Source organism: Lepus europaeus, chromosome 2, assembly GCF_033115175.1.
Source record: "Lepus europaeus isolate LE1 chromosome 2, mLepTim1.pri, whole genome shotgun sequence".
Lineage (NCBI taxonomy): Eukaryota > Metazoa > Chordata > Mammalia > Lagomorpha > Leporidae > Lepus > Lepus europaeus.
Window position 1 is genome coordinate 6845638 of NC_084828.1, and position 23680 is coordinate 6869317.

The following is a 23680-nucleotide window of genomic DNA, read 5'->3' on the forward strand; positions in this document are numbered from 1 at the left end:
ATACAGTTAAGATGTGGGGATGTTTGTGTGCCCTTATAGCAAACAGTCGTCTAGACTCATGCTTATTTTCAATAAAGGATTTTACAACCCAAACGATAAGACAGAAGCATTTCATTTTCCTTAGATGATTGTCCATTAGACAAGCGTCTAAGGAACTGCTTTAGCATCTTCTCAGGAATGGCTGCAAAGCACCCACATACTAAGCCCCCCGGGCGTTTAAAGGATGCTCTGAAAAGCACCACATTGAACATGCAAACTCCTATCACCATCCTCTGTCCTGGGCGGTGCTTGGTGCCGTCCACCTGGTCCTCCCCAGTGACAGTCTAGGGATGCACATTGATGGTGTGGAGGCAGTGCCGTAGGTAAGAGGCTGACACCTGGGCAAAGAGCTGAGGATGCGGGTGGAGTGAGACTCAAACACTCTCCGGTTCTCTGAATCATGGCAGTGCCGGCACCTGCCACACGGCGCTGCCATGAGGATTGACAACTGCTCAGCTCTGAGAACAGGGCCCACGTGTGTTGACGTGACGCTTTTGCTCTTAAAGTTTCCAAGGGAATTGGGAGTGACTGGAAAGTGACAGTCAAAGGACTGGGGCCTCTTCAGCCGGCGTTTGTTGAATGCTTGCTTGGAGCCCAGCATGGCGGTGACCACAGGAAGTGCCTCACTCCCTCTTTGGGGTGGGAGTTCCCTGTGAGTTATTGCACAAACCATCAGAAATGACCAAAACCAGGGCTCCGTTTTATCTTCCTCTGCCGCTAAAACTCACTAAAAAGCAGGGGAAAAAAGACTAGTTTTTTTATTAGTATTATTATCTTGAAGGTGCAACTTCGGAGGCTATAGTCCGATGGTCTCATTTGTGGTTTACTGGAGTGAACGCTGAAATGGAACCAATGAGATGCATCAGGTTTTATGTTGTAAACTGAAAACAAGGTGATTTGACTACACATGGCACTGACTGAAAAATATTTGCGTGCGTTTTTGGAAGGCTCTGGAACAATGCGCTTTCCTAGCTCGTCATACCTGTATTTGGTGAGGGATCTATTTTAACTGCATAGGAAATTTTTGTGATCCGTGCCTAGTGTTCGAGTCTTCAGATATGGAAATAAAACTATTGTGAATCAAAAGAAAATGAACAAAAAGGGTGTGGCTCTGCAGGGTCCGTAATGCACATTGTACCCTATTTCTGCAATTGTGCGCATCTCATTGACTTAACTTCCCAGAGGGTTCTCTTCCTTGCTGGAGAAGCATGGACTGAAAGGGTGAATGAATGAACTCGTCTGAACAAAGCTCATCGTAGACTGTTTCATTTTCATCTAAATTCTTTCTCCTAAAGAGAAAAATCCCTTTAACCTCTCTGCCCTCATCATTTTGCTCCTTGAGACAAAAATACCAAAAACATGCCCGTTCCACTCAAAAACAGATGGAATTTTCCAAAGGAATAGGAAACTAAGTTGCAAGTGAAGACATTCTGTGTTTTGATATTAGTATGGGTGTTTCAGAGATAAATGTTGGGAGCCAGGAAAATTAGCATCACCAGGAAATAATACACGTGTAGGCAGCGCTGGAAATATACAGGCCCGACGCCACGGGAGCTCAGCCTGCTCTTATTTTTACGTCCTTCGTGTTAGTACAGCTGTGAGCATGCATCACGCAGGCCTGTGTATTTCCAGGCTCTCCGTAGGGCCTTCGTCTTGGCCAACCCAGGCTGTAACCCCCATCCGCAGACAATGATTGCTCCCTCCTGACTGTCAACACTTGGCTTCCCCCAGAGGCTCCAGACACATTTGCAAGTGATACTGACAACAGATCCATCCATATCTCAGTGTTCCCAGAGGCTGAACAAACTCTTTCCAGGGCACGGGGCCCATGGTTGGCCCTTCCTGTCCACACCCCTGCCATGGTCTTTGACCTTGTCCATCCTACTTCAACCTTGTCCCACCCAGAGAGTGCCCTCCTGCTGGAGATGGCCGTGGCCTTCCTGGGCTTGAAGGTCTAGCGTGTCCCAAAGCCACTGCTCTCTGATTCTGCAAGTCTGCTACAGAGCTCTGGCTCTGAGACTCATTGGAATGAAACCTGCAGCTGGCAACATCGGGAGAGAAATGCAAACTAGAGAGATGGTGAAAGTTCCCGAGAATATGCACTGAGTTGACCTTAAGGCTTTTCTGGAAACCCACCTTAGAAGATGCAGTCCAAGTACAAAGACCCCACAGCTGCAGTGGCCCTGGGTTAAACACCATCTGAGGTCACCCGTGTAAGAAGCCAGTGAGATATTTCTTTGTTCTCTGGTTAAACTGGATTTTCTTGGGCTTCCCTGTTAGCTATGATTCCACCCTACCCTGTAGCTTTCAAATCTCACTTTAAATGTTTTACTGGGGCCAGTATTTTGTGGTACAATGTGTGAAGCTGCCGCCTGCAACACCAGCGTCCCACGTCCCTGTATCAGAGTGTGGTTCAAGTCCCAGCTGTTCGGCTTCTGATGCAGTTCCCTGATAACGCCCCAGGAGGCAGCAGATGATGACTTAAGTACTTGGGCTCCTGCCACCCACGTGGGAGACCTGGGTGGAGTCCAGGCTCCCGACTTTGTCTTTGCCCAGCACCAACTGTTGCAGGAAAGAGAGAGAACCGTTGCAGCCATTTGGGGAGTGAATCAGTGGGTGGAAGATATCTCTCTTTCTCCCTCTCTTCTCTCTCTTTTTCTGATTTTAAAATAAATACATGTTTAAAAAACGTTTTTCTTTCTCCAGGAAGGCAGATTTAATTTTATTATAATGATGGCGGCTGCCTTACCAACAGCAGCCCTAGGGCCCATTGCCAAGGTCAATGGCTGATTCCTATCTGTCACAGTCACTTTCATATCCCCTTCCCCAGGGGTCCTTGTGGCTGCCGGGGGCGGCTCTCGTGCTGCCTCCTCCAGTGTCTGTCCCTCTGCTCTCTGCCCCTCCTGCTTGCTCCTCAGCTTGGAGCATGGTGATTCTCCAAAGCTCTAGATCTGAAGACTGGCGGCAGGGCTGTGAGATCCAAGACAAAGGTTTCCTGCTTAGGTTTTCCAGGGGAGTGCAGTTCCAGGATAATCCTGGCGGGGGAGCAAGTGTGCCTTTGCCACCCCAGCGTCTGTCTGCTCAGCCTGTTCACTGCCCCACAGAGAGATCAACGTGTTCCCGGCAAGGGTCCCCAGCCAGGTGTTTTTTTAAAGGTTGATTTATTTATTTGAAAGATGGAAAGACAGAGAGAGAGAGAGAGAGAGAGAGCCAGAGAGAGATCTTCCATCCACTGGTTCACTTCCCAGATGGCCGCAATGGCAGGGGTTAGACAAGACTGAAGCCAGGAGCCCGGAACGCTATCCAGGTCTCCCAGGTGGGTGGCAGGGACCCAAGTCCTCGGGCCGTCCTCCACTGCTTTCCCAGACACCCAAGCAGGGAGCTGGATCAGGAGTGGAGCAGCAGGCTCTGTCCAGCACGTAGATGGGATGTTGGCATCACACATGGTGACTTAGCCCGCTGCGCCCACAACGCCAGCCCCAGGTGCTGTTTTGAAAAGAAGTTCGCTTAGCCTGCACGAGTCTCGTAACCAAACGCCATACACAGGGGTATGGGGATGGAACCACAGGAAGGCCTGTCCCCCAGTGCTGGGAACAGGACGTGTAAAACCGAGGTGCCGGCAGGTTCCCTGTCCAGTGAGGGCTGTCTCCTGGGTTGCAGAGGGCCCAGCTTCCCCTGGCTGCATCCTCACATGGTGGAAAGAGAGAGAACTCTGGTGCCGCCCTCTTTGTCAAGGGCAGTAATCCCATCATGGGGCTCCTCCCTCACACCCTAATTCCTCCCTAAAAGCCTCCCCTCCCAATACCATGACCTGGGATGGGGGAGGGGGTCAGGCCTGCAGCACAGAAAGACGGGACACAAGCTCAGAGCATCAGGCCCTGCACTCCCCGTTCCCGCCTCTCTCGCCTCCTTTCTTCCCCACTCTCTTCTCCCTTGCTCCAGCGAGGTTCGCTGTGTGATCACCGGGACACTGTGCAGCCGAGCGTCAGTTGCTGTAGTAACGGGAGAATCTGTCTTTTCTTCCTTTAGGAACTCCCCGGATGAGTGCAGCGTGGCCAAAGGCGGGAAGATGGTGGGCAGCCCCGACACGGTGGGCATGAGCTATGGCAGCTACATGGAGGACAAGCACATGCCGCCCCCGAACATGACCACGAGCGAGCGCCGAGTCATTGTTCCAGCAGGTCAGACGCCCACACCCCCACTTAGCAGAGCCGGTCTTCCCTGTGAGCGGAGCTCACAAACTTCTGCCCCATTTGTACTTGCGGCATGGGTCCCACCTCGGTTGCTTGTAAATGGAAGCCAGCAAGGTGCATCCACGTGTGGTGAGACACTGCTGGTCTGAGAACTGAGAAACGTAAGGGCAAACGCACACTTGCACGTGTGCGGAGGGGCATTAGATTTTAGGAACATGCGAGAGAGCAAAGCATGACTCTCAGCTCTTTATTTTGCCATAGAGGAAAAAATACACACATGAGGGTGCTTCAAAAGGCTCATGGAAAATGGAATTACAGGTGAGCCAGGGGCAGGTGTTTGGCCTGGTGCTCAGGATGCTGCCTGGGACACCTGCATCCCATATAAGAGTGCATGAGTTCCATTGCCTGATTCCAACTCTTGGCTCCAGACTCCAGCTACTGTAGACCCTCGGAGGCAGTGGTGATGTTCAGGTGATTGAGAGGAGAGACGTGGCTTGAGTTTCTGGTTCCTGACTTTGGCCTTGGCCTAACCCCATCCATTGCAGGCATCTGGGGAGAGAACCAGTGGATGGAAGCACTTGCTGCTCCCTCTCTATTTCAGTTCTTAAGTTTTGAAGAAAGACAAGTTTATTTTGGTGCAAGAAATATTTAAATCCATGCATAGATTTTTCATAATATGCACTTCTGTGACAGTGTATATATGTGTATCTGTTTGCATGTGTTTATACACATACATATGTATAGACATGCCTATATGTGTATGTGAAGAGAAAGAATGAGAATGTATAAATACACACATGTGTACATTTGTGCACACGCATGTGCATATATGTGTGTATATCCATAAAAACTCACCTTTCCAGAGAGAAAGTGCCCTTTCTCTGAGATTGTTTGATGTTAAATACCCAGTCTTTATGACGTGCTATTCGTAATAGTAGAAGTCTTGTTTGCTTCACAAATGTTCTTCTCTGGCAATAGAAGTTGAGAGCTTTGTCTTCTCTCACATGTTCATAAAAATCTAGAATTCCTGCTTCCGCTGGCCTGTACCACATTCTAAGCACCAGAGCAATTCTTTGTCAAAGATGTGGTTCAGACCCAGCTGATAGGAAAAGACCTCTTGAATTTCAGGGAAACACCAAGGATTTATGGATTGAGCAAAGCTAAAAGTGACAGAAAGAGTGACCCGCAGCTCCCCAGAGGTTGGCGCCCAGGAGCCCAAGAATATAACCCCAGACCCTGCTCAGAGACTGCTCCCTCTAGACAGGGATTTGGGGAAACAATTTAGAGGCATTATCACATGCACACTGGGGAAATGATGTCCCTATCATCATTTTCCTGGGGTTGAATATAAGGCTCAGAGAGCCATCAACTTTTCCAAGGGTGCAGCGCTTGTAAGAGGCCAAGGTAGAGTTCAACCAAGGCTGCCTCACTCTCTTCCCGTTGACCCTGGGTTCAGTCTCAGCTCCTTGCCTTGACCTCTGTGGGTCCCTTTCTGTCACTCATCCCAGCCACCTGGTCTTCCTGTAGTTATACCTCAGGTACCCCAGCCCGAGACCCTCATTTCTAGCTAATTCCACATCTCGCAGCTTGGTCAAGGCTCTGTGCAAACATCACCTCCTCAGAGAGACCCTCGCTGCCACCACTCTCTCGAGTTGCTCTCTACTCTCCCCCTTAGGCTCTCAACCTCCTATCTGCCTTATTTTGCTTTATCCATTCAGTCATTCCTGCCACTGTATTGTGTATTTATGTAAAAGTTGTTTTAATATCATCCTCCCTCAATAGCATGTAAGGCCCACAAAGACCATGTGTGCAGGGCAGGGCTGGTTGCAACACCTGGCCTGTGGTAGGTGCCCCATGCATATGAACCCAGGCAGAATGGGTGTAAAGTCGTCTACCCACCGGGGGTGTAAAGCCGTCTACCCACCGGGGGTGTAAAGTCATCTACCCACCGGGGGTGTAAAGTCGTCTACCCACCGGGGGTGTAAAGCCGTCTACCCACCGGGGGTGTAAAGTCGTCTACCCACCGGGGGTGTAAAGTCATCTACCCATCGAGGGTGTAAAGTCGTCTACCCATCAGGAGTGTAAGGCCGTCTACCCATCAAGGGTGTAAAGCTGTCTACTCATCGGGGGTGTAAGGCCGTCTACCCATCAGGGGTGTAAAGTCGTCTACGTACTGGGCTGTACTACAGGAGTCACTGCTCGGTGTCAAAGCAGTAGAGGGTATTCATGGGGGACGTTGGTACAAGTTGGGTTCTCCCTTGCTGAAGGGGTCGCCTAAACTCATCTCTGCCATGTGTGGCAGCAGACGGAACACTTTCCCTACCTGGTATGGTTCCCCTCACCCCTAGGTAAGAGCCCATCCACTGTGCTTCTGTCCCCTCCCAGAGGAGGGTTCAAACGCTGAGTACTTGCAAAGCATCTGATATGTGTTGTGGGCTGGGTTCACCTCAGGTTTCTCACCAGTGTGGCTTCCAGCAAACCACCTGAACCTGATCTGTTGCAGGGAGGTGTGAAATGGCCATCCTCCGGGCTAGGGCCAGATCAGGAAGTCCATTGCGAGACTCTCGTAGTTGACATAGGTGGTGGACACTCCACGGAGGCTGTCATTGGATTTGACCCTGGCATGCCTGAGACTGCCCACTCACCCCTGGGCCTTCGAGCAGGGGAGGTTCCCACTGGGTGGAAGGGAACAGACACACAAATGCCCCGGGTGCCCGTTCTCCACGCATAGGGACTCAGAAAAGCATGAGCGCAGGGATGCTCCTGGAGGAGGGGTGAGGGATGTTGGAGGGAGGGAAGCTCCTGTCCCAGACGCTGCCTGGACATGAACAGGGTGGAGCAGACACCCAAAGGAAGCCCCCCCAGCTGTGCTCCCCCTTTGCTTTTCCCTCTGACGAGCATAATTTCTTCGGTCATGGCAACAGAGAGTGTTGGAGAGAAGCCAGCCGAGGAGAGGCGTGAACTAAAGTGGAGATGCTTTGCTCGGTTCCTCGTGGAGTCACCAGTGGGGGAGGTGATCCCGCTATCTTCTTGCCACTGCAGAGGCAGAGTTGCTTGGATGCCATCAACATCCTTTGGTGTCTTCAAATGCTTTTCAAGTCTTTCTCCATGAAGTATTGAGAAAACCAGAGAGAGATTTACATAGAGGAGAGGCTGCAAACCAGTTGTGTGAGAGCACCCAGCGTTCCTTATGTATAGGAGGTGCTCATTAAATGATGGCTAGGTGAGAACGGGTTCGCAGATTGGTTCACGTTAACTCTTGGTGTAGAGCTGGGATTTTTGTTCCCTGCAGGAAGATACCCTTCAGCTGTTCCCTCCTTGGGTTGCTTCATGCCATTGCGGGCAGTTATTCAGTTGGTACTGTTTGCAAGAGAGTTTAGTTGTGGCTGATTTTGCAAGTTGTGAGTCTTTCAGTTATTGGCCAAGCTTCATGTGTGTTCTCACTCACACAGAGATGAACACACACACACAAGCAGCTCGTTGCACAATCTGGACAATTCTCCAGTGTGGCCCTGGGGGTTCTTGGACCCCAGGTGGCTCCTCCGGCTACTGCAGCTGCCCCTTTCCCACCGGCGGAGGAGCTGGGCTCCCCACTTGGACACAAGTGGAACATGCAGTGCTGCATGTACACAAATGGAATTCTGCAGCCATGGTTCTGGCTGGCTCACGTGGTCCCTAATGTAGACACATTGCTTGGCGTCCATATGCAAATCATAAAGACAGCTGACTTGAAAAAGTCAGCTCTCAGTTACCCTACGGCGTCTGCACCAGCCACCAGCTGTACACTGGACCCTCATGTCCACACGTGGACAATGCTCTTGATACACACAGACAGGAAAACAGGTGTGGAGATGGGGAGGTGAAGGCACACATGGCATGAGGGCATTGCCTATTCAGACTGGATCCTTGTACTGGGAATTCAGTTTTGAGAAGTGCTGCCTTCAGCCCTGGTTTTAAGGCACATCTTTAAATAAAGAGTTCTAAAGAAACCCATAAAATAACCCTAATGAATGAACGTATCCTTCCATTTCTGTTTACATGGTCGCCTGTTGCAGAATGGATTTAAGAAAGTTCACATGAATGAGCACAAAAGAGCAAGGTGAGAGTCAATTTTAAAACAAGTGAATGAGGAATATAAGCTAAAGTAGAAATTTAACAGAGGATGAAACCAGAATTGAAGAGTGAGATACACACACACATGTACACACACCCCCAGTAGATAGGCAGATAGATAAATTGGGGTAGGATAGGGTAGGATAGGATAGGATAGGATAGGGGAGCATAGTAGGTTAATGCAATGCCAGCATCCCATGTGGGCACCGATTCAAGTCCCAGCGGCTCCACTTCCAATCCAGCTCTCTGCTATTGGCCTGGGAAAGCAATGGAAGGTGACCCAGTTACAAGAGCCCTGCACTCAGGTGGGAGACCTGGAAGAAGCTCCAGGTTTCAGATCGGCCCAGCTCCAGCTGTTGTGGCCATTTGGGGAGTGAATCAGTAGATGGAAGACCTCTCTCTCTCTCTCTCTCTGTAACTCTGCCTCTGAAATAAATAAATCTTTAAAAAAGGATAGGATAGATAGGATAGGATAAGATAGGATAAGGTAGGATAAGATAGGATAAGGTAGGATAGGATAGGATAGGATAGGATAGGATAGGATAGGATAGGATAGGATAGGTTAGGATAGGATAGGATAGGAAAGGAAGATAGATAGATAGATACATAGATACATACATAGATAGATAGATGATAGACAATTCCTTGACTTGCATGGGGTTGCATCATAATCAGTGCTTCATAAACTAAGATATAGTAAGTCAGAAATGCATTGAACACACCTGTTCTACTGAGCATCAGAGCTTAGCTTCACTTCGCCTACTTTAAACACGGCTGGGTCATCTGCTTCAGGCCACGGTCACTTAGGTTCCTCTAACACAAAACCTATTTGATAATCAAGTGTTGCAAATCTAATGTAATGTATTGAGCAGGATGCTGAAAGGTAAAATCGGTATCATCATGTATGCTATATTCCTGGCCCAGAAGCTCAAAATCCAACACCTGAAGTACAGTTTCTGCAGTGGTATCACTTTCACATCACTGTAAAGTTGACAGATCATTCAGTGTAGCCATCGTAGGACAGGGACCATTCACGTGTGTATTATTGTGCACACCCGGAAACACACGAAGGCTCAGCCACTCAGCTCTTCTTAAAGCTTCATCTCCGGGTGTATTTTGGGGACCTGTCATTCTTGGCATTGTAGATCATGTGAAGACTGTATTCAGGTGCACAGGGAGAACCCAGGGTCATCAAAGGCATAAATTACAGGACAAGAGCTCAGAAAGCCACTCAGCTCTGAGTTCCATTCTGCCGGATTGGATCAAGCTCAACAGAAGTCATGTGTCCATCTTCCATCACAGATAATGTGTACAACTCAGGAATCTGACTTCTGGGTGTTTCCAATTCTGCCTGTCCAAGGCAGTGACGTAGCTCAGTGTTCAGAAATAATGAATTCCATGGGAACTGCTGTGTTCTAGAGACCAGAAGTCTCATGACGACTCATAAAACATCTACCACCAGGCACAGGGTCCCCACGTGCTGAGCACACCTTGCACTTGGTGAAAACTTCAGTGGTTACTGTTGACTTTTAGAATTAAGATGTATGGGGGATATGGGATCAAGCAGGCCAGCGAAGAGGAAGGCACGGTCTTCATCTGCTTTTGTTAAAAGTTGCAAAAGGCTGACCAAAATGCAGTAGGACCTCTGATTTTAGCATAGCATTTTGGAACATTATTGTTGGTTGGTTGGTTTGGTTTTATTCCCTAAAGTAGGTGATAACATGTTGAGCTTTTGAACTATTTCTGCTGTTATTTTTAAAGTAATCCTCATTGAGGACAAGCCCTCGAGATAATCAAGTGTCCAAGAGATGAGAAGGGACCACAGTCATCTTTCAGCTCATTCTCTTCTGAACACTTTGCTGAGTTCCCATCACCATAAATAACAGCCCTCGTGAGACAGACAGACCCTTCTTCTTGGCCTCCAAACACTTGGGGCTGCGATCCCTTGAGTGGGGGTCTCACTCAGATCCCCCCGGCTTGTTCTCTTCTCCCAGTTTGGGAAGTATTCTCTGAGTATGCTCATTCTTGTGCTTCTCACCAAGGCATTGGCCAAAGCTGGCTGGAGGTAGTAGGTAAGACCCATCCATAGAAACTAAGTGGTTTGTGACGAATGGGAGGGTATATAGTAAGAGCTCAAGAGAGCGATTCAGAGGGAGGCTTAGGAACATCTGAGGAGTGGAGATCAATGTAAAGAAGACAGCCTGTGTACCCTCTGGGGTGGCTTCCAAGTCCCTCTGTGCCTTCACCACTGTCCACTGCCGTATGCTGCCCTCCGGCCACGCTGCCGGGCTCACGCGCTGCATTGTCACAACCCAGCCTCCTTGTCCATGCCGTTCCTCCTGCTGCGATGCCCTTCGTGCTATTTTTACTAACAAGTCCTCCCCACTCTCCAGTGCGTGATAGAAATCCACCGTCTGGGAGGCCTTCTCTGATCCTCTTCGGAACTTGTTGTTTCTCTTGTGAGATCTTACCAGTTCTTTCATTGCCACACTGGATTCTGCCTCCTATTATGTCCTCTGATGCATCTGTAGACTTTATAAGCATGGACATACCATTTAATTCCATGAAGGGTTTGACTGAACTATTGATAAACTTGTGATACAAATGACTGATCAAATAGAAATTAGGAGTGAGTTACTCAGGAAAGCCAGGAGCCTACGAAGGAAGAACGCAGTCATTCTGACCACAGGGTTGGCCGAGACGCTGTATTAAGCTTCCAGCATGGTTTGGAGCTTCCTGACAACCAAAATAAGAGAGGGTAATTTAGAGAAATAATTCCTGTTTGCAAAAAGTAGCATGCCAGGGAAGGCAGTGTTTACGGCAGCCCAGAGTCCCAGAAGCTTGACCCCTCAACTTTCCGTGGGGAGCTCCAGCGAGGCTGTGAACCTGCCCGCCTTGCTGGCAGAGGGCCTGCACTGCGTTTCCCCAGCCTGGTTCTGGTGGCACGGTCTGTGACACTGAGTGAGTTACGTTACAGCACAGCACAGCACAGGCACACAGCAGGCGCCCAGTGTGGGGTTCTGCTGGTCTGCTCTCGTGCAAAGCCAGAATCTTGAGTTCTCCAAGTGGTGGGGGACCTACACGGTCCTCCCGCCCCCCCCCCCAAAAAAAAAAATCTTCCCCAATCTGGTCTTTGACATCAGAGGAGTTGCAATTACGTGAAGATTTAGCTCTGACCACACCCCGCAGGCCACCTGTGTTTCAATCCTGCTAGCATTAGATGTGGACAAGCCTGTTTCTTCTATCGGATGTAAGTTTCAAGAGGTGGTAACTGCTTCTTTCTCTGTCTTAGTCCTCAAAGCGGTGAGCACATGACCCGTGTCCAAGTAAAGGAGATTTGCTGAGTTAGTGTCGCCAGATCTAGTGAGCGGACTCACAGAATCCCGGCAGTTCCAGGTTGCTTGGCGATCTTATTCCAGCGTCTTCCCTTAAACGTAAGCCAGTCAGGACTTAGAGAAGCGAAGTGGCTTTCCCTGGGACACATGCACAGTTGGAAAAGACCAGAGGCAGTGATCAGGCCTGCTAAAAGCCTGTTGTGGAACGAATGCTTTACTCTCTCTCTCCTTGTCACAGTGCACGCACTCCCCGGTCTTCCCCCACCCCCCATGTCCACATTACAGATGGATTCTTTAGGTTTTGTTTAAATTTCTGCTTTGCTGCATCAAATAACTGAACAACCAAACCAAAGTGGCAATCCTAGTGTCAAAGGTAGTTCGGTTTATAACATGATCAGCTGGATAGTGGTCGAGGTAACTGCCATGGGATTACATGTGAGACTGAAATAATTCTAAAGGAACGCGCTGACGGCTGCTGTCCACTGAGCACCCGCTATGGTTAGGGGTCTGTGTGTGCACTTTGCAGTAAAGGTAGTATCTCATTTACCACTCTGCGATGTCAGCGGTATTTACCATTTTCACTTTACAGATATAAACACCAAGATGGGGAATACTAAGAGTATCGCCCAACATATTCTAGCCAAGGCCTGCGGCCCAGGTCTGTGGGACTCCTGTCTCCCACTGACAGATACCCCCAGAGGCACACAGGGAAGTGGGGTGATGGGATAAGTGTGTTGTGTTACTGTGGAGATTTTGCAGTGGTCTTTCCACGGGAGACTTGAATAAAGAAGGCAGGGGTAGAGAGAATGTACAAAGTGGGCTGCTGTGTTCTCAGGGCTAACCTGATGGTGTCTGCTCTTGAAAAGCCAAGCGAAGAGTGGAATTGAAAAGAATTTACATTGAGGGGCTGGCATTGTGGCCTAATGGGTTAAGCCACCGCCTGCAAAGCCAGCAGCATCCCATGTGGGCTGTGGTTCAAGTCCCTCTGTGCCATTTTTCATCCAGCTCCCTGCTAGTGCACTTGGGAAAGCAGCAGAAGATGGCCCAAGTCCTTGGGCCCCTGCACCCACGTGGGAGACCTGGAGAAGCTCCTGGCTCCTGGCTTCAGCCTACCCCATGCCCTGCCATTGTAGCCATTTGTAGAGGCCCTCTCTCCCTCTCCCCCTCTCCCTCTCCCTCTATCCCTCTACCTCTCTCCCCCTCTCCTTTTCTCCCCATCTCCCCTTCTCCCTCTCTCCCCCTCTCCCTCTCTCCCCCCCTCCCCCTCTCCCTCTCTCCCTCTCTCCCTCTCCATCTCTCCCCCCTCCCTATCCCTCTCTCCCTCTCACTCTCTCCCCCTATCCCTCTCTCTCCCTCTCCCTCTCTCCCTCTCACTCTCCCTCTCTCTTTCTCCCTCCCTACCTCCCTCCCTCTGACTCTACCATTCAAATAAATAAAATTAATCTTTTAAAAAGGAGCTTACAGCTGGCGCCGCGGCTCACTAGGCTAATCCTCCGCCTTGCGGCGCCGGCACACCGGGTTCTAGTCCCGGTCGGGGCACCGATCCTGTCCCGGTTGCCCCTCTTCCAGGCCAGCTCTCTGCTGTGGCCAGGGAGTGCAGTGGAGGATGGCCGAAGTGGTTGGGCCCTGCACCCCATGGGAGACCAGGAGAAGCACTTGGCTCCTGCCATTGGATCAGCGCGGTGTGCTGGCCGCAGCGCGCCTATCGCGGCGGCCATTGGAGGGTGAACCAATGGCAAAAGGAAGACCTTTCTCTCTGTCTCTCTCTCTCACTGTCCACTCTGCCTGTCAAAAAAAAAAAAAAAAGGGAGCTTACATTTAGCAAGAGTGGCTGGGTAGGGGTTCATGAATGCACTCCAAAAGTATTTAAGAGAGATGTCTTCAGGTTGGTTAATTCAGTATTTAGGATGCATCTGGGAGATCCACAAGGCAGTCCAGTGTCTGGAACAGGGGGTAGAATCCTTACTCAAAGTCACACACTTGAGTTCTGAACTCTGCCGGTCTAGCTCTGGGATTCAGGCAGTCAGTTAATCTTGCTGTTCCTCAGCTTTTTGTCATTACAATAATGGTGCTAATGCAGGTTGACTGTCCCTTATCAGAAATGCTTGGGCCCAGCGTATTTCAGATTTGGGGAGATTTGGGAATACTTTCATGTACAGAATGAGACATTTTGCTGGTGGAAGCCAAGTCTACATGCAAAATTCGCCTGTTTCTTGCAGCCCGTATACACATAGCCTGAAGGTAATTTTATACGATGTTTTTGGTACACTTGTGTCTTCACTGAGACCTGTCACAGGAGGTCAGATGTCCACTTGTGACCTCACATTGGTGCTCAGAAAGTTGAAGATTTTGGATCATGTCAGAGTTTGAATTTTCAGATGAGGGATGCTCAACCAGTAACACCTACCTTTTGGGATGCTCTGTAGCTTAAATATGATGCTGTATGTACAATGCTGAAATAGTGCCTGGGAAAATAATACCCCAAAATATTACAACTGTTCTTTTATAGTTTAGTCTCACACTTGGGAGGGAGCCCTGGACTCCAGCTGCTGACTGGCAGCCATGGATGTCTGTTTTAGATTAAACTGTGCCTCCCCGGAAAAGCTACGCTGGTATCAGGACCACGAGTACATTAGACTGCGACCTCATTTGGAAGTAGTCTTTGCAGGTTTAGTCATGTTAAATGAGGTCAGTAGGATAGACCTGATGTAGCAACAAAAAGTGGGAAATTGGGGCACCTACAGACACACACAGAGAAGATGGTGTGGAGACATGGAGTGATGGACTGACACAGCCTTGAGTCAGGGAAGGCCAGGGTCTCAGAAGAAAATCCTCCGTGGTCTGGGAGGAGCTGTAGAACTCTCTTGCCATCTGCTGGACTCTTAACCTTTTGTTTTTTCTGCCACTGACCCGTTTGATATGTTGGGCTCCAAACATAGTCTTGATTGATTGATCTGTTTGAAAGATAGAGTTACAGACCGAGGGAGAGACAGAGAGGTCTTCCATCTGCTGGTTCATCCCCAAATGGTTCCAATGACTGGAACTCGGTCAGGTTGAAGCCAGGAGCCAGGAACTCCATCCGGGTCTCCCATGTTAGTACGGGGGCCCAAGCACTTGGCCCATCTTCCACTGCTTTCCCAGGTGCATTAGCAGAGAGCTGGATCAGAAGTGGAGCAGCTGGGACTCCAGCCAGCGCCCGTATGGGATGCCAGCATTGCGGCAAGTGGCTTCACCCCCTGTGACACAACGCCAGCCTTGTGTTTTGGACATTCTGACATCCTAGTTCATTGCTCTGGATGGAGTAATGTCCAAGTCTTCTTGCACCAACTAAGTAGTTTCAGGGTAATATACCCCTTTGTTTTCTTTGTTTTGTTGCTGTTGCAGTTGAAACATGGGACTTGAGAAATCCCAAAGACATCTATGGAAGAAGGAGGGTGGTAAACCAAGGACAAAACTGTGGGGACACTAACGTTTAAAGAGAGGAGAGACAAAGAAAGAAAACCCCAGTGGGGAGAAACTTCTAAGGGGAACAAGTCATCCCGTTTCTAAAACACGATGACCACAAGCAGAGCTGTCATGGGACAGCCTAAGGAAGGTGACAGAAAACAGCAACAAAGGAAAGACAAAAGCCCGTGCCACCCCAAAACCAGACAGTTGGCTTGGGAAGAGTTGAGAATTGCTCCATGCACAGAGGTGACTCCTTGTGTGTCACAATGTCAAAGATGTGTCTGGAACCCAGCAAAAAGAATTCAGTCATGGATTTTTAAAATGAGAGAATTGTACATTCTCAAGCAAGTGGATGACAGTTCTTAGTTTTTGACTCTTCCGGAGGGTGTTGTGCAATTTGTATGTATGTACAGTTAATTTTTTGACCATTGATTAATTAAATGAAGCGATCAGTGAGGTAGAGTGTGAACATGGCATGAGCCAGGTTGACGGCTGCACTGGCAATGGGCATTTGGGTGTTCTAAGAAAATAAACAGTATTTATTCAGGTGTTCTAAGTAAATAAAAAGTATCTATTCAGGTGTTCTAAGTAAATGAGAAGTATACAGAGTGGACTCAGTGCTAGAAAAAGAGAGAACTTAAAACGATGTAAACAAAAACATTGCTCCTGTAAGACAGCTGGAAGCGCTGTGCAAGTTCCTTTAAATGCGCAGCTGATGACGGCCTCCTTACAGAATAAGGAGGGAGCTGGGCACAGGGCAGTGTCTTCCTGTGGTTGGCACCTGTTTGTCCCGGGTGGCGTGGATGGGAGTCGGGGCCAGGGCTCATCATGCAGGAGCTGGGTTTTAAAGATCAGCGAAGCCAAGAGTTAGACCTGAGCCCTCCTCTGTTCCCCGAGACGCACTGTCTGTGTTCCAGCAACTCCAGCACTAACAACTTAATATTGAAAAGTGTTCAAGGGCCGCTGGTGATGTTGGATGCCCGGCAAGAGTAAATGCAGGACTCTTGTGGAGAAACATTTGCTCAACCCAGTCTGTACAGGACTTCTGCGGCTGAGGCCCGCTGATGGTGACTCCGCAAACCCAAACTGTAAAAAAAAAAAAATAATAAAAATAATAAAAATAAAAACAGCCGTGAGAAACAACCTGCTCTGCCCAAGATTCAGCAGCAACCATGGATGTGATTACACCCACAGAGTTTTAGATAATTTAAGTAGTGGTTAGGGAGCAAATAAATTTAAATGTATTATATTTTAATGCTGTTTTGTTAAGTTTTAAACAATTTAATGATTTATTATATTTTTAACATTTTAAGATGGAAGCTAAAAAGAGAGGAACAAGATGTGGAAAAGAAGAGATAATTTTGAAGAAGCAGCAATAGAGCTAGAAACACATAAGTACTGCTTTAAAAAAAAAAGACTCAGTAGAAAGATCGAGCAGTTAATTCCAGAGGCTGAAGTGTGAATTACAGGTGAAAATGAGGGGTGGGCATTTGGTACAGCAGCTTAGTTCATTTAAGATTTATTTATTTCTTTGAAAGGCAGAGTTACAGAGAGGCAGAGAGAGAGAGAGAGAGAAAGAGAGGGCTTCCATCTGCTGGTTCACTCCTCAATTGGCTGCAACAGCTGGAGCTGGGCTGTTCCAAAGCCAGGAGCCAGGAGCTTCTTCTGGGTCTCCCACATGGGTGCAGGGGCCCAAGGATTTGGGCCATCTTTCACTGCTTTCCCAGGCCACAGCAGAGAGCTGGATTGGAAGTGGAGTGGCTGGGACTTGAACCGGCAGCCATATGGGATGCCAGCACTGCAGGTGGCAGCTTTACCCACTACACCACAGCACCAGCCCTGGTACAGCAGTTCACACACTGCTTGGGATGCCTGTGTCCCACGTTGGAGCGCCTGGTTTAAATCCTGGTTCTTCTGCTTCCAGCTGGGTTTCCTGCTAATGTGTATCCTGGGCGGCAGCAAATGTCACCTCAGGTACTGGATCCCTGCCAGCCAGGGGGAGACTCAGAGTGAGTTCCCAGCTCCTGGCTTGGGGGGGGCAGGCTCCAGGGTTATGGGCATTTAGTGAGTGAGTGGGAGATCTCTCTCCATCCATTTCTATCTTTCTGTCTCTCTACCTTTCAAAGAAGATTAAAATAAATAGATAAAAACATTTTAAAAACAAAGGTAGACATGAGGCTGTCACTCAGTATAAAACTGTGACAAACAGAAAACGTGAAAGGAGCTGGGAAAGACTAGCAGACAACAATACATATCATAGAAGTTCCAGAAAGAGTAAAGTGGAGAGGATGGAGAAGAGGAACTACATGAAGATGTAAGCATTAAGACATTCCTGAACTTGATGTTTGTAAGACCAACCTCCAAGTGCAGGAAATGCAGGTCAGAGTGGGGTTAATGGAAATACGTGAGACTGCAGAACAGCAAAGACAAGCAGAAGAGCAGCCTGACTGATAGGAGTGACAGTTACGACAGGGCAGAAAACTCAGCCGTGAGACGGAACGCAGAAGGTGTAGGCGAAAATCCTCCGTGGTCTGCGAGGAGCTGACCGAGCTCTCTGGCTGCCTCCTGGGCTCTGAGCCTTTTATCTTTTCTGCCAGTGACCCATTCGGTGGCCTGGTGAATTCTGCAGAGCCCCCTTAAATGAACAGTCCGCTGCAATGCACTGGAAACTGGCTATCTTAACAGTCCATTCGAATTCACTTGGTAAATGGAGGGTGAAGCAGAAACACTTGCAAACTGAAAGGAGGAATTTTCTACTAAGTGATGCTCACTTCAGGAAATAAAATATTTTAAAAGTGGATTCCAAAAGAAGGGAGTGAAACCTGAAAATAAGAAGGGGGGGGGGGCAGCCCGGCACTGCGGTGGAGCAGGTAAAGCCACCGCGTGTAGTGCCGGCATCCCATATGGGCGCCGAGTCGAGACTTGGCTGCTCCACTTCCAATTCAGCTCTCTGCTATGGCCCGGGAAAGCAGTAGAAGATGGCCCAAGTCCTTGGGCCCCTGCACGCACGTGGGAGACCCAGAGGAAGCTCCTGGCTCCTGGCATCAGATCGGTGTAGCTCCAGCTGTTTCGGCCAACTTGGGGGGGGGGGTGAACCAGCAGATGGAAGACCTCTCTCTCTCTCTCTCTGCCTCTGCCTCTCTGTAACTCTTCCTTTCACATAAATAAATAAATCTTAAAAAAAAAAGGAAGTGAGAGCAGTGGAGCGGTTTGCAGGGATTACTGTGAGAGCTGATTGGAAACGAAATGACAGTAAAATGACCACAGCCACCTCAGCAGGAAGAACAACAAAGGGAAAGAAAATTTGGGAAACGTGGTCATGTGGCACTGGAGACTGATGATCGGAATGGAGTTCCGTGCATTACTTGGGAGAAGGAGAAATCTGGTGATTGAATTTGTATTTTATTTAAAGATTATCAAGAAAGAGAAGTATAATGGTAAATGGCTAAACCACTAGAGAAATAAGAATAATAAAAAAACTGAAGAAAATATATATCAATCCAATTTGACATTTGAAATGGAAAAATGAAACCAAGCAAGATCAAAACAAAGCATGAAATGCTGTGTTAGGAATCACATCAGTAGTTAAAAAAAAAAAAAAAAAAAGCAAGTAGAGTAGGCCACACTTGCCATTACAGACAGAGTGACAAACTAGATCCTTGATTTAAAAACGTACTCAGGAATCAGCCATGTAATGTTTACAAAAGCCGTCTTGCACAAAGACAGCACACAGATGGAATGAGATTATTTAGTCAAACTCTAGTGGGAGCAAAACTGACAACAGTAGAAATAGAAAGCGGAGTAAAGAGGCAGAGGGCATTACTACAGTTAACAGAGGGTCTTCACATAATGAGAAAAGGAAAAATTCATGAAAATATATAGTGATGATGAACTTGTGTGGACCTTAGCAGAGCCTCGAAACACTAAGGACTGCAAGGAGAAATGGAGAAGTCCTGTGTAGGGAGAGCTTGCAGCTCGCCATTCTCAGCACTAGATCATCGCTGTTCAAGTTATGTATACATGGCCAGTTCTGATGCAATCGTTATTTCTAAACCTCTGCACCTGATAACTATGGCACACACACTTTTTTTTTTTTTTTTTTTGTGGACAGGCAGAGTGGACAGTGAGAGAGAGAGAGAGACAGAGAGAAAGGTCTTCCTTCCGTTGGTTCACCCCCCAATGGCCACTGTGGCTGGTGCATTGTGGCAGGCTCACTGCACTGATCCAAAGCCAGGAGCCAGGTGCTTCTCCTGGTCTCCCATGCGGGTGCAGGGCCCAAGCACTTGGGCCATCCTCCACTGCACTCCCGGGCCACAGCAGAGAGCTGGACTGGAAAAGGAGCAACCAGGACAGAATCTGGTGCCCCAACTGGGACTAGAACCCGGGGTGCCAGCGCCGCAGGCGGAAGATTAGCCTAGTGAGCCGTGGCGCCGGCCTGGCATACGCATTTCTAAAAACCCTCAAGGGGACACTTACAAAACATGGCCATGCACAAGGCCACCAAAAAAGTAATAAACAGAATTTTAAAGAATCAGAAATCAGTATCAACAAAACAGCAAGTGAACAACATTAGGTATTTAAGAGGTCCGTACAGCCAAGATCCAGTTTCAGTTTAGAGCAAAGCGGAGCTCAAATTCAAGCCAGTTCTCTCTGTTGGGCCTGCTTCACAAATGTAAGCTCTGTCCTCATGAGGAGACGAAATATTAAATCTTACTTCTGCAGGCTTCTGAGTGTCTCGGACAGCGGATTGGCAGACTTGCCCCAGGCCTGGTTCTCATAAACAAAGATCTCACTGGGCTTGTGATACGGCTTAGAGGCACATTGAGTTTGGTTCTAAGAGTGATTCTGAGCCAATATTTGACATCGATATTGTTCAAGAAAAATGACATTCAGGACTTAGATGGTCACCACTTGGGCTTTTGTTTAATCTTGCTTTTATTCATTTATTGATAGGGGCTTTGAGACAGGATGTTTGCCTGTGAGGCGTTTGTTTTGTGAAGGCGCACTGTGCCTTTGGCAATGCAGTACCGTGTTGCCTGATTTAAATATCCACTTAGTATTTTCAGTATTTTCCTGGCAGCCGTGGCTCGCCTCCATCAGAATCCTGTTACATGGAAATATATCAAAATTCCAGCCCACTGCCTGTAACCACCCCCAACCCACAGGCACAGCACATAACAGAATGTAACTCCAGCAAGCTGTGAGTCATTGTTTGCTTTGATTCATTTATTAATTTATTTATAAGAGAGACAGAGACAAAAAGAGAGAGCTCCTAACTGCTGGCTCACTCCCTAAATGCCCACCGTGGCCAGGGCCAGGCCAGACTAAACCAGGAGCCACGAACTCAATCCAGGTCTCCCACATGGGTGGCAGGAACCCAGACATTTGAGCTGGCGTTACTGCTTCCCGAGGTCTGCATTCCCAAGAAGCTGGAATCAGGATGCGGTATTGAACCCAAGCCCTCCGATGGTGCATCTTAACTAGGGCATCTTGGCCCGTGGGCCGAAGGTCTGTCCCTTGCTTATTTTGTAGTTCCCATTCACTGAGATAGAGTTCATAAGCCTGTTGGATAGTAACCATGTAGCCCAAGTGTAACTTAGAGGCTTTGGAGCGAGGGGGCTTCTCTCTTTTATGCTGGGCCACGGGGGTTAAGGTTTTGGTTCCAGGGGGAGATGGGAGGATGGCACAAATATTTTCAACACAGTGGATGGAGCGCTGTTGAGAAAACAAGTCATCTCCCTCCATCGGGCTCAAAATTCATCTGACAGACGCACCTCCCCAAATCTTCTTAAAATAAAGTGAAAAATCAGACTTAGAAGAGATTCGTCCTAGCAGTAATAGACTGTTTATTTCCTATTAGCAGAGTCTGCAGAATCTGATGTGTTGACGGGTTCCTTTTCTGCAGTGTGTTGCTGTTGGCAAGTGGCACCCCAGGCATTATCTCACTGGCTTTTCTCTTCCTCTCATATTTCATTTAATTGCCCACAGAAAAATCAGGCTCATTCCAGAGGGGTTAGCTTCCACGTCTAGTGAACGGTTGAGTCAGAACCCAAACGTGAGTTTTCTGACTCCCAAGAAAGCCTTGTCTTTTCATCACCAACTTTTCCGAGCTCGGAGTAAGTTGAGACCGCTCTTGGTTTCTCAGAAATGGCCAGCAGCTCTGAACGCCCACCTCGCGCGGCCAGCTTTCCTCCGAACCCCTCCGTGCAGCCTCGGTCCGTTTCTCTCATCTCCCTGGCCCTGGCTGGGATCAGCTGCTGCACCAGTGGGGGACACACGTTTTATTGTTCCCAGGGGGCTGTGGTCATCGCTGGCTCCCTCTGTCATCCCTGGCCTCTCTACTCGGCCATCTCTGAGTCTCCATGGTACTTGTGCATACAGCAAGCACTCAGCAGCTCCAGGTTGAATTCATGCTTGTCCCTAATCTTGCTCCAGTCATCTCTCAGGTCCTGGGATTCCTCACATTGTTTTATAGAAGAGGAAAACGCGGGCCAGTCGTAAGGTTAGGCTATGTGCCACCACCCAGAGGCAGCTGGAGCTCTCGCCCAGGGCAGAACACAGCGCTGCAAGAGGACTTCGAAAAGTTCGTGGAAAAATGGAATGAGAGTACATTTGTTTTGATTGAAAAACATCTTGGAATCCACGCAGATGTTTTTCATAATACAGTGGGTCATGACCTTGTTGGAACCGCCCAAGCACAGGTGACACCTTGGCTGGACTCCTGCCATCTCTCTCCTCTTTCTCTCCGCTCACATCGTCACCAGTGAAGGAGGAAGGTGGGGTCTGCTGCGTCTTACGGAACCTCTCTCTGTGCTGGCGTGCAGGATGGCAGCCAGAGGGTTCTGCTGAGATAGTGGACCGTGGGGGACACACTGCTGGAACTCCGCATGGCCATCATTTGTATTACAGTGACCCCATCATTTGTATTACAGTGTTCATTCCTTGTCTGTAGTCCCCAACGGTGAGTGTGATTGGCTCACAAAATGTGGTTGATTCCATTAAAAGCCATGTGCAAAACAGCATCAAAGCCATGCTGATTTGGTTGAATGCACCATGTTAAGTCTAATGAATAAAGAAGTATTTTTGTCTTTTAAAAAAAAGGTGACTTGGGGCTAAAATATGATGGGCAGGACTCAACACACTGCCCTGAACCCTAAAATCCACATCTGTGGTGATAGGCCTGGGTTATCAGTCTTGCCATTCTTCATTCAGAGATTTGTCCTATACAGGGGCCTTCTAAGTGGTCATGGAAAATGTGTGTTATGAGAAAAAGAATGCATGAATTTCTGTTTCTTTTGCAGAAAAGTAAATTTGCATTTAAATGCTATGTTTGCATGCATGTTTTGTAGAATCTTGGAAGTGTTTCTATCAGGAGAGCGGCGGGGAAGATGCTCAGAGGCGGTGAGGAGTGCACGTGTGCACGAGAGGGGGTGCTGCAGGCGTGGGCACAGCCATGGGGTGTGAGTTCAGGAGTCGGCAAGCAGGTGGCTGCGTGTGGCTGTGTGTGGCTGTAGGATGAAGGGGCAGGGTGGGTGGGAGTTACGTCTTTGGAGACAGTGGGGCCCATCGACCCAAGGGCCAGTGCTTCCTGCTGGGGATTTTGGCTTGTCCGTTGCAAACTTTTCCTCTCAAGTGAGTCCCAGCAGTGCACCCCCGAGTCAGGTCAGAAGGAGCACCCTCTTTCCTCTACCATGTGGCTGTGTTTGTCTCTCGCATCGTTTGCTTATAAGCGTATGTGGCAGAAGCATGAAAATCAAACCCCAAAAGGATAAGAGTGCCCCAGTGTTAACGCAATTACATTCCAATGAAGCACTTTCTACTCACAAAATGTAAAAGGAGATCAAATTTTTATACCCTTGAAAAAACTTTATGAAATATTTTTAAAGATGTATTTATTTATTTGAAAGTCATAGTTACAGAGAGAAAAGGAGAAAGAGAGAGAGAGAGGTCTTCCATCTGGTGGTTCACTTCCCAATTGGCTGCAATGGCCAGAGCTGTGCCGATCCAAAGCCAGGAGCCAGGAGCTTCCTCCAGGTCTCCCACGCAGGTGTAGGGGCCCGAGGCCATCTTCCACTGCTTTCTCAGGCCATAGCAGAGAGGTGGATTGGAAGTGGAGGTCTCACCTGGCACCCATATGGGATGCCAGCACTGCAGGCAGCAGCCTAACCCACTAAGCCACAGTGCCGGCCCCTCAAATATTATAATATATACAACCAATCCTCCATGTCCACACCTCCTATATCTCTGGATTTAACCAACCACGAGTTGAAAATATCCAGGAAAAAAATATGTCTGTACTGAACATATACAGACTTTTTTCTTGCAATCATTCTCTAAACAAAATAGTATATGGCCATTTATATAGTGTTTACATACTATAAGGAATTACAATTTGGGGATGATTTAAAGTGTACGGGAGGGTGGGCAGAGGTTGGACGCAAAGACTATGTCACTGAGTACAAGCGACTGGAGCATCCTCAGATTTTGTTATCTGCAGAGATCTGGACGCACTCCAACCCCCAGATACCGGGGGGTAAGTGTGCATTGTGTGTG

General features: G+C 48.5%; 1 protein-coding gene across 3 annotated transcripts in view; it reads left to right on the forward strand.

Annotated features, from left to right (window-relative positions):
• ERG (ETS transcription factor ERG) overlaps nucleotides 1-23680 on the forward strand; it is a 106753-nt gene that overhangs the window by 59270 nt on the left and 23803 nt on the right. For all 3 annotated transcript variants that reach the window (XM_062175213.1, XM_062175222.1, XM_062175227.1), the window contains exon 3: nucleotides 4069-4220. In XM_062175213.1, the coding sequence (XP_062031197.1) occupies nucleotides 4069-4220 (152 nt within the window). The remainder of the gene's footprint in view (nucleotides 1-4068; nucleotides 4221-23680) is intronic.